The following is a 12,830-nucleotide window of genomic DNA, read 5'->3' as shown; positions in this document are numbered from 1 at the left end:
AGTACAAGGAGGAATGCTGTCCCACTGACTGCAGGCAGGGTTAGATGAGATATTGGGGAGAAATGGTTCCCTGTGAGGGTGTAAGGCCCTGGCACAGGGTGCCCAGAGCAGGTGTGGCTGCCCCATCCCTGGAAGTGTCCAAGGCCAGGCTGGATGGGGCTTGGAACAACCTGGGATAGTAAAAGGTGTCTCTGCACCTGGCAAAGTGTAGAACAACGTATGAAGTCAACCTACAAGAGAAAGGGAAAGCACTCCCTCCATGTTCCTTGGGAGAACCTCCAGCCAATCTCAGTGGCACTGGTGAAACTCATGGAGAACCTGTCTTACCACAGGGAGTCACTGCTTGAGGAGCCCAGGTCTACAACTACATAGTGTGAGTCACCATACCTTCATGTATGCACTCATGCTTCAATCCTACCTGCATTGGGATACTGGAAAATCAGTGGGATTTAGACAGTGGGAATATAGCAAAGGATGTCTCCTCCAGCACCATGGCCAAGCTAATGCACACACATCTTGCACTGTGAGTAAGCAAAGCTCAGGCACAGAAGCCACTCTGATGCCTCAACCAGCTTTAATCTGATAACACAATTTCCACATAGTGATTTCTTGTCTTTCCATATCACATGACAAATTCCCATAAGAGCTGAACAGAGAAATTAAGATCACATTTAAACTCCATCACTTTTAACACACAATATCCTTTTTCATCAGCCTCAGTGAAGATGATTTAGGCATATTCATAGTAACATTAACCACATTTCTTCTGTAGGGCAGCATTATTCTCAGAATAGACAACTGAATACCAGTTGCCATGCCAAACTGTCATTAAAATATGCTTCCAAACCTCCGAATTCCTATGTAAATAGAGTCATCATGAGAACATCTTTAGACGATATAAATAATTTGTCCTAATTAATTGACAGGGAAACTGAACCAAGGGGATTAGATGATGAACTGTATTGATTTCTGAAGTCTGTGATCATCTATTCTCAAGGAAACAGTAAAGTTAGAGGCTATAAAGTCATTTCAGCTTTGCTGGGGCCAGACCACACATTCCTGTTTCTACCAGAAATCCAAATCCCCATCCTCTCACATTCAAACATGAAACTTACATAGAAATTGTTATTGTACCATTCACATAAGGGAATTCTGCTGATACTGACATTTGCCTGCTGCCCCAGAAATTCTCATCAGCTCAGACACAGAGAAAAACTGAAAATGATCCACAAGTTACTGGTTTAACATGCTTTCAGTAGCTCTAGAGTTTTCCTTGGGCTCATCAAATAAATTCAGATAAAACAAGTTAACAGACTATCAGAGTATCCACAAGAAAATTTAAAATTCCAGTAATATTAGTATGGATGTTTCAGAAAAAGTGTGCATAGGCGGGAAGTCAAATCCTGGTTTTGACTTTGAACCACATCAACACCTCCTCAAAATGATTCATCCTCCAGAAGTTGAACAAGAGCATACTGAAACACCCATTACTATTCCCAAAATGAAAACCAGTAACTTTAAAGAGTCACTGCAACCTGTGCTTGCGAGAAAGATGCCAACTGACCCAAATTTATAGAGCTGCCTGCTATGTGTCAGTGTAATAAATCAATCCCTTAACTAAAGTGCACTGACACACTGTCAAACAAGGAGGCAGCAACTATACATAAATGCAGATGCAAACAGAGTATATCTTGAACAACAATACATTTCAGCTTTTTCAACAAAACTAAAAGAACTAAAAGTAACTCGCCCTACAATTCTGCCTGTTCCTGATCTCCCCTTGAAAAAAATTACTTCTCACTATATTATCTGGAATTCAATACTTCACTTCCAGCAAGCCAGCAACTTCAGTCTATGCTCACAACTTGGATACAGCAGTGTACTTTTTTCTAGCAGCACTAAAATTGTTAATAGGAAATAATGCTGGAGTTTTCCCTGGCTTGTTTTTTTTTTTTTTTTTTCTTGTAGTACTGGCCAGCCCTGTCAGCACTTCAGTTCCACACCACTCTGCAACTCAGGTCTTCCAAAGGCTGGAAATCTTTGCAGCATCAGCTTTGATGATTTCACACAAGATCAAAGTACGTAGCAAGCAGACACTAGAGATCTAAGCTCTGAAATCACTATAAAATTCAAGTGACATTCTCCACTCTGGATTAATGGGAGATTGACTGTGTAAATTAATCATTAAGCAGACAGGTGCACAACTCTGGCAGGAAACATGTCGCACCTTGCTGCAAAAAACCTTCACAAAACCACCCAGAGAAACTTATTTTAGAGGAACTTAAACACATTCTTGATCACAACAAGCAATGAAATCTAAAAGCTGTGCTCAGGGTAAACCTGAATCATAGATTTTACCTAGATAGTGCAATTGCCTTCAAAATACCTGGGAGCAGTGACATGATAGCAACATGTGGAAAATGACTAAAGTGTGGCAGGAAAGAGATAATGACACAAGCACAAAGAAACGGAGGAGGAAAAAAACAACAGCAACAACAAAAAAAACCCCAAAAAAACCACAAAACAAAACAATCACCAAAAAAAAAAAAAAAAAAACCCCAAACCACAAAAAAAAACCCAAAAAACAAACAAAAAAAAACAAAACAAACAAAACAAAAACACTAAAGCTACTCAATACACAGCTAATCCACTACAGGAGTTATTTTTTTTTCATTGCAATGACTAAACAGCTTTTAATCACAAAGCAATTGAAGACATTCCTTCCTTTTGACATGAAAAAATATTAAACCAAACCTAAATTTTCTGAATGGAAGAATACCTCTCACCTTCTGTATCTGAATTTATAAAAGGAGTTTACAAAAAAATGCTAATTCATCTGTGCCAAGCTTCTTATCCTTTGAGTAGACAAGCACCACCTTGGAGACAGATATTAAATTTTCAAGCAATACAAACACTAAGAAGAAAGTCTTCCAAAGAGTGTTTTCCTAGCACAACTTTCCTTATTTTTTTTTTTCTTTCAGCTTATAAAAACTAGCAAAGAAAAAAAAAGAAAGTTTCTGGAATCAGGAGACAGAGGGCAAAGGCAAATAATAGAAAATCTGGGATTTTCACAGCTGTATTTTTACATCCTGCATAAAGCTAAGCAGCACTGTCTCGTGGTAAAGGTCATTACGGATAATTTTCACCCCAAAGACGATGTGTAACACCCTGTACCTACACGAAGCAACAACCTTCTATTTAAATTTTTGCAACACACACTGAGCACACCTGAGCTAAGTTTGTGTACAATAGCGCTTTCACTTCTGCAGCTGTGAGCCCAGCAGGCACAGCAGGGAATAAAAGGTAGTTTACACACTGGAAAACCCTTGGCTGGAATTCCCAGACCACCTCTGTCAGCATGGTGTCCCTTAAACCAGCTTAATTCCACTTCTGCATTTTCAGGGAACTGAAAATTCTGAATCTGGTGATACTGCAGGAAATTTGTTTTACCAAGTGAAGCCACAACCAGGACCAGGAATATTTTCAAGATCATGGGCGTCCAAAAAGTACTTCTCATAATCTGTTCTGATCAGCTGCCCCTCTTTAGCAGGAATATTGCTCAGTTCATCAGTAAAACATTTAAATTCTTCTTCATCATGCAAGATGCACTAAGACACTTATTATCAGCCCAAAACAGAGTCCATTTTCTTTCAATTATTCTCCAAATCCCCCACTATGCCAATGTCCCAAATTTAGGTTATCAGATTGCTACATAAAGCTTGTTCTGTGTGCAATTAAGGGCTCTTAACAACCCTAATGATGTCACAACTCTGCAATAAGGACAGAGCCCTTATGTTCTGAATATCCCAAGCACTTCCCATTCAAGCCCAAACCATGCCTGGAATCATCTGTATGCAGCACACATCCACCAAAACCCTGCAAGCAACCTGCCTCTCCATCAAATAAATATTTATTTTAAGCAAAAGGAGGAAAAGTGACAATCTCAAGTAGATCTAAAGGAACTTCTGTGAGGATCAGCCATAAACAAAGCAAGGGAACAAAAGCAGGAAACAAAAAGCAAACATTGTTACTGCTCCAGTATTTCGGTGACTAAATGAGTATTTCACTCAAAGCCGTACACAAAAGCAAATTATCATCTCTGTTCACTGCTGTAAAATTGATCACCAAATATTCCAGCCCTACTTCCAAGATGCTGCAGTGGTTTAATGGGCAGATGTGAGCATGTGGCTGTGCAAGAACAAAGCACTGGCATAAACCTGCTGTGGTCCTTCTTATGGTGAATTCCAGTTTGGAGTAGCTTCCTCCTCCCCTGAAACTACTTCATTTACAAAATCACATCATTCTCAACCCCATCTTCGGCCTGTTTTACTCTGTTTTTTCACTATGCTTTAGAAGATGTGATTTAAAAGCTCCTACTTGCAGGGAGTATTTTGAGTGCAGGAAAAAAGAAGCAAAGCTCTATCTGGTCAAGAAGGTAATTCTAAGTGCTGTGCTTAGAATTTCAAATCAGAAATAAAATCTTCAAGGAAACCATTCAAGAAAAGAGGACCCAAGGGTATCTTAAATTAATACAGTAAGACAACAGCTTGGTCAGCAGCATAATTACCTAAATATAGGATTTTCAGCATGGATTTCATAACCATGTTAGGAAGCTCAGGGTTTGAAATTTGATTGCTCACAAAAGCTTCAGAGGAACAAGCCAGGAAAGTCAAATCCATCACATACATTTCAAATATTATTTAAATATATCAGGACATGGGAATAAAAGGATCGCTGGTCCTAGATTTTAATTTTTTTTTAATTAAAGAAAGAAACTATTTTCTGTGAAAACAGTGCTTAACTCAGTCATTTTTTTGGTATATCAATGTAAGTTATTTATGTTAAATGTAAATTGATGAAGATGGTAACAAACACCTGGTTGGACCTGAGTTTATTTTATCAGTTTCCACGGGAAACTGGCTGCCCCATTCCTGGAAGTGCTCAAGACCAGGTTGGACGGGGTTTGGAGCAACCTGGTCTAGCAGAAGGTGTCCCTGCCCACAGCAGGGGGTTAGAATGAGAAACGCTTTAAGGTCCCTTCCAACCCAAGCCATTCTGTGATTATTTTGCATCCAAAAACAAAAGGAACAACTGAGACTGAAATACTGGAAAAATCTAGAGCAATGTCAGACAACTGCTAAGGGACTCGGGTAGGTATTTCCTGATACTTACAGAAACAGAGAAATGAGACAAATGGTGACCACTGCAGATAAGGAGGTGTTTGTAAGTCCAAGTCAGTGATATGTTCCTGGATTTGGCAGGCACAGGAATGTTATCCTTCATCTGCTCTGTTCCAGGAGGTCTCATGCTCAGACGTGCTCAGCAGGAAGATGGGAACAGACAGGACTTCTCTCTCTCACACATAGAGTGTTCAGTAATTCCAACCACTAAAGCTCCAACAGGCAAGGCACTGGATGTGTGTGGGGCAGAGATGATGGGGAGGATCCAGCATGAGCTGTTTTGTCTGACTGCTCTGAATTTTCCACTACTGCCTCCTTACTATAAAGCAGACTGAAAATAAGCAGTGAGCTTATTGCAAACATTAACAAAACCTCCCGCAAGTCAAATATTTATGCTGCTTGTTTAGTGCACGGCAAAAACTGCAGAACAACTCAGATATTTAAAAAATACTGAATTATTTCACAGGTGAAGTTTTGTTCTTAAAACAGCCCGAGTAAAATATCAGATTGTCCAATAAAACAGTGAGAGGAGCAATAACACAGAATTCAGATTAAATATCATCCATAAGTTTCTCAATGAGCAGATCATTTAAACAGAATCATGGAATGATCTGGGTGGGAAAGGAGTTAGAAGAACTCCTTCACTTTCCACTAGTCCCACCTTCCACTAGACCAGGTTGCTCCAAGCCACAAAATAGATAATATTTATATATTATATACATGTATGAATACCTTCATAAGGATATCCACACATACCTCCAAGAACTAAATAAAAACATTTAATTGTTCTTTTTTTCTCAGTGTGTTCATTAAAATTGATGATGTTTAAGTATTTCCTACTCAAATAGCTTATTCATTTTACCAGTGCACAGTGTTTGAGCAAGTCTTTCATTAAGCAGCATGGAAGAGAAGATCATTTTAAAGCGCAATAATATCCTAATGAAAAGAGAGGAACAGAATGGGGATCAGGCACAAATGCAGGCCCCAGATTTAATTTCAGCACTTAGACTGATTTGATTCAAATTGCCAACATCCTTGGATCTATTAAGCATCTTCCTGATGCTCAAACTGCCTCAGGTAGCTTCTTAAAGACAACAGTTTGTATTTAAGCTTTTGACCAAATGTTCCTATTTATTTAACAAAGAGAATTGTGATAGTTCTTTTCCAGCTCACAACTCTCTCAGGTAGTGATTTACACAAACTTAGATATAAAATGCCTCTTCACGGTAATATTCTTTGGCCAAGCACACTCTACTACCACCAAGGCCTTCATAACATTTAATCAGCAACACATAACTGCTCCCATTATGTTACTAAAAAGGGAGTTTAAAGGATACACTCTGATCTGTTTTTTACTCCTCAACTGTCAGGTTGCATGGTTAAGTCTTGCTCAGCATTTGCCATCTTCCACCACAAAAAGAGTATTACCATGAAAGGAGCACTAGTGCCTTTACACACAAAATCCATGTTCCTGGAATAATTTGGTATTTCATTATACAGTCAAAATATTATTTTAAGCTACCATTAAACATCAAATTGCCCATCAGTGAGCCTACACACACAATCCACATATACTAACCGTTCAATAAGTCATTATCCTGAATTTGTTAATCCAACCCTTTACAATCTCAGGACAATAAATATAAGTGAACCAGAGGTCATTTCTTGCTCTGTGCTTTACCTGCCTTGTCTAGTGAGGAGCAGCTGGGGGAGCTGGGAGGGCTCAGCCTGGAAAAACTCAGGGTTAGAATGAGACGAGCTCATTCTCATTCACTCCCTAAAACTCCTGGACAGAAGGGTGCAGCCAGGGGGAGTCGGGCTCTACTCCCAGGGAACAAGAGACAGGACCAAGAGGAAATGGCCTCAAGTTGCACTTCTGGTGCGGGGGTTAGACTGGATACTGAGGAAAATGTCTTCATGGAAAGGTTGGTCAGGCACTGGAGCAGACTGCCCAGGAAAGTGGCTGAGTTCCTATCCCTGGAAGTGTTCAAAAACATGTGGATATGGTCAGTGGTGGTCTTGGCAGTGCTGGGGGGTGGCTGGGCTGAATGATCTTAGAGGGGTTTTCCACCTTTCATTCTATCTGCTAATTAGCTAGCTGGCTGACAACTCAGTTTAGGCAGGATGAGAGGTTGTGTCAGTCACTGAGCTGCAGACAGTGCTGCAAAGAGTCTGTTAACAAAGTGTGCAGCATCTTTTTGATTGTACAATTATCAATGCTACCAATTTCACTCTCAAGTTTGGAGCTCCCAAGCTCCCACTGCTCCAAATGTTATCTCAGGATGCTGCTGCAGCTCTGTGACTAGGAAATTTCTCATCCCTCCCAGCAGCAGCTCCTCTCCTGCCCCTATCATGGCCGCTCGAAGCCCACAGCAGCCTCCAGCCAGCCCAGAGTCCTCTGGAGGTTTGTACTGAAATAGAAGACACAAACACATCAGGCACATTCTGTGTTTTCTGTCTCAGCTCCCGTTAACACTAAGACGTTTATCTTTGAACAACTAAAGTGGCTGGTTCCACATCTTAAAAAAAAGTCACCTGAAGTCCTTCCTAAATCAGCCTTCCACCTCTACAAAGTATCACTGATCTGGGGTGTGTTACTCATACATCTAACTGCAGTTTAAAAAATAGATTTCCCAAGGAAAAAGGGAAACAGAATATAAGAAGACTGCAACTCGATGCTACAATGTTCATCCTTCACTGCAAACACAAGAAGATATGAGAGATCAGTAGGTTAGTGAAGCACAAGGTGTATCTTTACAATGTAAATTAAAACAGTCAAGACCACAAATACAGTCATCATATATATATAGATAAGATAGGATGATTAACATGCCAAATTTAATTACATCTCTCAGTCCAGCAGATAAGCACATAAAATGCACTGCACTTAGAAAATAATTTTCACCTGCTCTTCAACTTCCCATTTGTACCTACAGCATCTACTAACACATTAAAGTCCTTTAAAGCCAAACTCTTGACAACCGTGAACCAAACAAAAACGTCCTGCAGAGTCAATTCTGACAGGAGACAGAGCAAACTCAAGGCATGTGAAAGAAGACACATGACCGCAAAACTATGAGCACTGCTTGTTAACGTTTCTCAGAGCTCCAAGTTTAAAAACATTACTAGAAATTTCAACTCCTTAATAAACTAATAAACAGAAAAATAAACCAACTACAGAGAAAAACATGTATTATATTTTCAGGCAAAATTTTAGACTAGAATTATATGTGAGAAAGAAAAAAGAAGTTTTATCAAAACAGGTAAGAGGACAAAAAACTGAGGTTCTATTAGCAGTGAATATATACCAATTCTTTTTTTACTCGGCATTACCATTTGGAAAAGAAGCTTCTCAAATCCAGTCCCCTTAAAACCACAAATATCCTAAGTTTCTCCAAGAAAGTAACAGGTATGAGGCTATTCCTTAAAGCGCTCTCCCAGCTAAAAGAAAATGCTTATCATGACAGTGGCAAAAAGACATTAAAAAGGCAGGTCTGGACTTCCAGGGCTTGCCTAGCCTGGAATCGTAACCCCTTCCAAACTGTTGGTGACATACACTCATCTACAGATGGTCAATAAATATGAATAAAAAAATGAAATTATTTTCCTCCAAGAGTTCAGGTTATATAGACAGTTACCCTCCTCTCAAGTCCATAAGGAACATCATCGAAGGGTGATTGGTACTTTCAGTAGCTCCCCAAGAAAGCAGTCAGTGCCTAGGATAATCATCCTTTTCTCATTTCCTTCTTTTCCAGGAATCAGCCCTGACGGGGAATTCACCTAATGCATGCAGACACACACACAGGCTCTCCCACTGCCACAGCTGATGAATCCAAGGCAGGTAACCATCTTACAGAAATTCTTGCCATAATACAGAAGCTAGGGAGCATCCTCAGCCTATTCCCATGAAGATTTCCATTTTCTCGACTGGTGGGATACACCTCAGACACGCAACCCAACCAAGTAACTCAACACTAGAAGAACTGGCCCTAGCACTGCAGAAATGCACTTTCCATCAGCATATAGACCAAAAATCACTGTCCTGTGCAGACACCCCTCATTCCCACACACAGTTGTTTGCACATGGCCTGGACCAGTGCAGATCCAGGGGATACCATCCCCCCACCCAGAGCCCTCCTTTAGCCTTTTTCTCCTCAAAAAAATTACTCTGAAGCAGCAGGACTTTCCTGTCCTGTTCAATCCCCTCCCACTGCCCAGTCACACCTCCTTACAAGCCCAGGAGCTTTTTCCCACCAGGCTGCTATTCCCACTGTCCCTCCCCAAAAGCCAGCAGCATTACATCTCCAGATGATGAGCCTCCCAAATGCCAGCTACTCCCATAAGGATTACTGCTTCTCTCCCCTGCACATACCTCTCCTGAAATAACCTTTAACCAAAACCAGCACCTGCTGATCTGCCAAGAGGAGCTTCCTTAACCCCCCTCCAAACACCTCTAGAGTCTCCACTCAGCCCTAACACCCACTTGCACGCCCCTCTCCTCCAACCTGTTCTAAGCGTCATCTAGTCCCATCCACACATTAGTCCTTCTCCCTGCCCTGGAACTGGCCCCACACCCATGCTGTCCTCCTCTGTCCACCTGCTCCCCACTGCTTCCATCAGCTTCCAGCTCCAGCCACATCCACACACAAAGCCACTCCCATTCACCCCCCCATCCTTACACTTCCATTTATAAGTTCCCAAACTTAACCCTGCTGCCAAAAAGAAATCCCCCTATGCACTCTCCTCCAGCTTTACTTTCTGTCTGGACCTATTAGAACTTAAACCAAACATTTTTCTGGCTCTGCAATCTATCACCCAGACCCCCCCAATGATCCAGTGCCCTACAAACACATCCCTGCTCCTATACTGCCCCTTAGAATCATAACTGATCACTAGTTACACCTGTGCAACCCCAGCCAACCAACACCAAAAATTCAGCCCCCTCAGAGGTGCCTTTTTGCATAACAAACATCCTGTACTCACCAACTGGGGCACTAAACATCCACATCCCATTGCTCTGAGAGCCCCCCCAGGAAGCCCAACCACCTCCTCTGGGGACCTCCAGACCAAGCCTTCCACACTGTCACCCCATCACACCCATGCTGCCGTCACCCCTCAAGCCTGTTTCCGCACACCCACCTCCCCCTCTGCATCCAAATCCCTTCTGTCCCCCTTCATGGCTCCTGCCCACCCCTTTACACCCACATCCCCCTGAATCAGGCCCATGCTCACACCCTCACAGCCCAGAGACCCAGCCCCTACTGTCCCCTCAACATGCTCCTATCCTACCCTAATACCTGCATCCTTACCGTCACCTGCACCTGTCCCTCGCCTTTATCGTCACCTGGACCTGCCACTCACCTTTATCATCACCTGAGTGGCCCTCACCATTCCCTTGACCTGCCACTCATCTTCAGTGTCACTTCCATCTACCGCTCACCTTTCACCTCACCTGGTCCCGCCCCTCACCTTTACTGTCACCCGGCCCTTCCCCTTGCACCACAATCCTGCTGCCCTCACTCACCCCTGGACCCTCCTCAGCCTCCCATCCCGTCTGAGTGCCCAAACCTGCTTCTCGTACCCACCTCCTCCCTATTACCCTCAACTGCTCCTTTGGGCAACCTGACCCGGGCCACCGAGCCACTGCTGTGTCTTCTCCTTTCTCCTTTGCCCTGCCCCTCACGCCCATCGCTGATGTGGCTGCCACACGCTCCCCTCCGTACCCCAAACCAGTCCGATCCCCACGGTCCAAACGAACTCCACCCCAAACCTAACCCCTCGCTCCTGAACCAGCCCAGACCCAGCCCCTCACGCTAGCCCACACCGACCCCACGCGTCCCCGCGCTCCGTGCCCCACCGCAGGGCATGTCCCCGCCCCCCGCCCCGCGGGGGCTCACCTGAAGCGCCCCCCGCAGTGCTGGCACTGGTCGCCCACCCAGCCAGGCTGGCACTCGCACTGCCCGGTGCCCGGCTGGCACCGCCCGCCGTTGGCGCACGGCTTGTCGCATTCCTTGGAGACCGCCACCTCCTCGCCGGCGGCGGCGGCGGGGCCCAGCAACAACAGCAGCAGCAGCGCCAGCAGCGGCGGCGGCGGCGGCGGTGCCGGTGACCTCCCGCCCCGCCTGCCCGGTCCCCGCCGCGCCATCTGCGGCCGCTGCCGGGTCGGAGCGGGGCGGGCGGGGGGCGGCGGCACAACGCGGACCATCGGCCGCCGCGGGGCCTCCGCCGATCCCGCTACGGTGGCCGCGAGTGGGGGGGGGAGCTGGGGGGCGGGGCCAGTGACGTCACGCCGCGGCCATGGCGGCGGGGAGGGGGCGGATCAGGGACTCGCAGTCACAGAGTCGGTTCCGCTGCTTACAGTCCCTAGTGTAGCAGTTCTGGGTTCGGCGCTACAGCTGCACTGCTCTTCACTTAGGGGCCAGTTTCTCATCTCAGCAAGGTTAACAAGCAGAGTTTAAAGCACATGGCAACTCCCAAACCATGAAATGGCATTTCCCAGGAAATTAGTCGATTCAAAACTGAGCTGTAAAGTTAAAGCCCCTTTACTGCTCCCCATTAGTTAAATATTACAGGTGAGAAAGCAGCAGCTGGCACAGATACAACACGAGCACTGCCTCAGTGAAACGAGTGATGGAATCATTGGGGTAGGAAAAGCCCTCCAGGATCACCCAGTCCAACCTGTGACACCCCCCACCTTGTCCAACAGCCCAGAGCACAGAGTGCCGCATCCAGGCATTCCTTGGACACCTCCAGGGATGATGGAGGCTCCACCACCTCCCTGGGCACCCCCTTCCAAGGCCTGACCACCCTTTCCAGGAAGAAATTCCTCAGAGTGTCCAAGCTGAACCTCCCGAGGCCCAGCCTGAGGCCGTTCCCTCTGCTCCTGTCCCTGTTCCCTGGAGCACAGCCCGACCCCCCGGCTGTCCCCTCCTGCCAGGAGCTGTGCAGAGCCACAAGGGCCCCCTGAGCCTCCTTTGCTCCAGGCTGAGCCCGCTCAGAGCCTCTGGGCATGTTCCAGCCCCTTAGTGTCCATCCTGAACTGGGGGCTTGGGGCTGCCCTGCATGGAGGTGCCCCAGCAGTGCCACACAGGGCATGGGCACTGCCCTGGGATGGAGTAGCCCACGCTGGGCTCCACACGGACGATGGACACGGGTTGGCTGGGGGTCTGTCCCACCAGCATCCGTGGGTGTCACCATACCCCAGGTGAGCCTGAAAAGGTCCCCTCAGAGGTGGGGTTGTGTCCCCCCTCAGTCGGGAATGCCCCCCAGCTCCCCCACACACTGTGAGCATGGGCCTGAGGCACAGGGAGACCTCAAGGAGAAGGGGAGGGAAAAGGAAGTGTTCAAGGAGAGGCTGAATGGGGCTCTGAGCAACCAAGGAAGCTAAATGGAAAGAAATTGTTCCCTCTGAGGCCACAGGAAAAATTCCCTGTGAGGGTGGGAAGGCCCTGGCACAGGTCTCCCAGAGCAGCTGTGGCTGCCCTGGATCCCTGGCAGTGCCCAATGCCTGGTTGGACCCTGGGGTTGGAGCAGCCTGGGACAGTGGGAGGTGTCCCTGCCACTGTGGGATGAGATGAGATTTAAGATCCCTTCCAACTCAAATCACTCTGTGATTTTATAATTCTAGTTGTGTAAGCAAAAAAAAAAAAA

The 12,830-nt window shown here is 45.4% G+C and overlaps 1 protein-coding gene across 1 annotated transcript in view; it reads right to left on the bottom strand.

The window, feature by feature from the left end:
• Positions 1 to 11,412, bottom strand: part of ATRN (attractin) — a 150,020-nt gene extending 138,608 nt beyond the window's left edge. The window contains exon 1 of the mRNA XM_084204998.1: positions 11,078 to 11,412. Coding sequence (XP_084061124.1) covers positions 11,078 to 11,385 — 308 coding nt within the window. The 5' untranslated portion in view covers positions 11,386 to 11,412. The remainder of the gene's footprint in view (positions 1 to 11,077) is intronic.
• Positions 11,413 to 12,830: the final 1,418 nt, after the last annotated feature.

This window comes from Fringilla coelebs (assembly GCF_963513975.1).
Source record: "Fringilla coelebs genome assembly, chromosome: 4".
Lineage (NCBI taxonomy): Eukaryota > Metazoa > Chordata > Aves > Passeriformes > Fringillidae > Fringilla > Fringilla coelebs.
Note: the sequence above shows the minus strand (reverse complement) of the source record. Positions and strands in the feature narration are given on the sequence as shown.